The 1,607-nt window shown below is 43.4% G+C and overlaps 1 protein-coding gene across 1 annotated transcript in view; it reads left to right on the plus strand.

Annotated features, from left to right (window-relative positions):
• syne1b (spectrin repeat containing, nuclear envelope 1b) overlaps nucleotides 1-1,607 on the plus strand; it is a gene marked incomplete in the record, with an annotated part of 311,340 nt that overhangs the window by 272,532 nt on the left and 37,201 nt on the right. Inside the window, 3 exon segments of the mRNA XM_014021303.1 lie at nucleotides 299-486; nucleotides 571-721; nucleotides 881-1,063. Coding sequence (XP_013876757.1) covers nucleotides 299-486; nucleotides 571-721; nucleotides 881-1,063 — 522 coding nt within the window.

Here is a 1,607-nt window from a genome sequence, read left to right on the forward strand (position 1 = left end):
GAAAACATTGGTGAATGCCACAAATTCTCCTAAATCACTCGTCCGCACAATTTAAGAACAAATCTGTGCGTACGAACGGTTCTTGCATGAGGCCCATTGTCTGTTTCTCCATGTTCCTCTGAGTTCTGATTCTCCTCCTATTTGCTCCATGTACGTTTGGCTGCCTCAACAACTTTTTGTTTTCTTGTTTTAATCAAATACTTTAAGTTCCGAGTTTCCTTGCGATGTCTTCCCCCTGGGTTCACTCCATCAGCAACATTGACATCTGCTGAACATTTTCCACTCTGCCTGTTTGCAGGAGCTCCAGCGGGACATAGAAAAGCACAGTACAGGCGTTGCGTCTGTACTGAATTTGTGCGAGGTGCTCCTGCACGACTGTGATGCCTGTGCCACCGATGCCGAGTGTGACTCCATCCAGCAGGCCACGCGCAGCCTGGACCGCCGCTGGAGGACAATTTGTGCCCTGTCCATGGAGAGGAGACTTAAGTAAATCACTACAGATCAAATATGATTTTGTTGTTTCATTCAGGTCTTACTGTTCCCCTCAATATAATATACATTTTTTTTTAGGATTGAGGAGACATGGCGTCTATGGCAGAAATTTCTAGATGACTTTGCACGTTTTGAGGAGTGGCTGGCCTCTTCAGAGAAGACTGCTGCTGTTCCCAACTCCTCTGGTGTGCTGTACACAGTAGCCAAGGAGGAATTAAAGAAATTTGAGGTGACCAACCCTCTCTTGACTTTGTAGGACAGAGCTTGTCAATATTAACACTTGTAATGAACAGCTACATATAAAACACATTTCAGGGTAGATACCAATGAATAAATTAAATGATGCATGAAGTCTGACTTTTTTTAATGCACTAATTTGTTTCTGTAGACCTTCCAAAGACAAGTTCAGGAAAGCCTGACTCAATTAGAGCTGATCAACAAGCAGTACCGCCGCCTGGCCAGAGAAAACCGTACAGACTCGTCTTGTGGCCTGAGAGAGATGGCCCAGGAAGCCAACCAGCGATGGGACGACCTGCAGAAACGAGTGGCTTCTATCCTTCGCAGAATCAAGGTACATTTACTTCCTGTCAAACTTTAATATCACAAACTAATTTCAGTCTTCACAAATATTTCTGAACAGTCTCTTTCATTTCTTTGTTGTGGAGTTTTAGAAGATGGCCTGACTATTATTTATTCAAGGCTCTGAAATCACGATTTTATCCTTAATTGGTATTTAGTTTTGAGAACATGGACTAATTTAAAAATGTTACAGAGAAATGGTCGTAAAGACCATCCGCTCCATCCCACACCTCCACCCAAACATAACCTGTTTCACCTGAGGCCAAGCCCCACATGGGCCAAAGCATAAACAGACCCCGCGTATGACCTGCAGCCATACCCATAGTGAGACATCATGCATCACCTTAGGTAGTGGACCACACCCTCGCTTAAAGAGACACAATGGGCCTCATGCAAGAACATGTTCATATTCTTATCCTAAATTTCTCTTACTTTTGTTTATACAAAGGGTTCGTACGAACATGTCACGTCAGATTCAACAAACTCTTCTATCTTCAGGAAAAGTGTGTAAATGAGCTGCGTAAATTCCACCTGTT

Source organism: Austrofundulus limnaeus, unplaced genomic scaffold, assembly GCF_001266775.1.
Source record: "Austrofundulus limnaeus strain Quisiro unplaced genomic scaffold, Austrofundulus_limnaeus-1.0 Scaffold287, whole genome shotgun sequence".
Taxonomy (NCBI): Eukaryota; Metazoa; Chordata; class Actinopteri; order Cyprinodontiformes; family Rivulidae; genus Austrofundulus; species Austrofundulus limnaeus.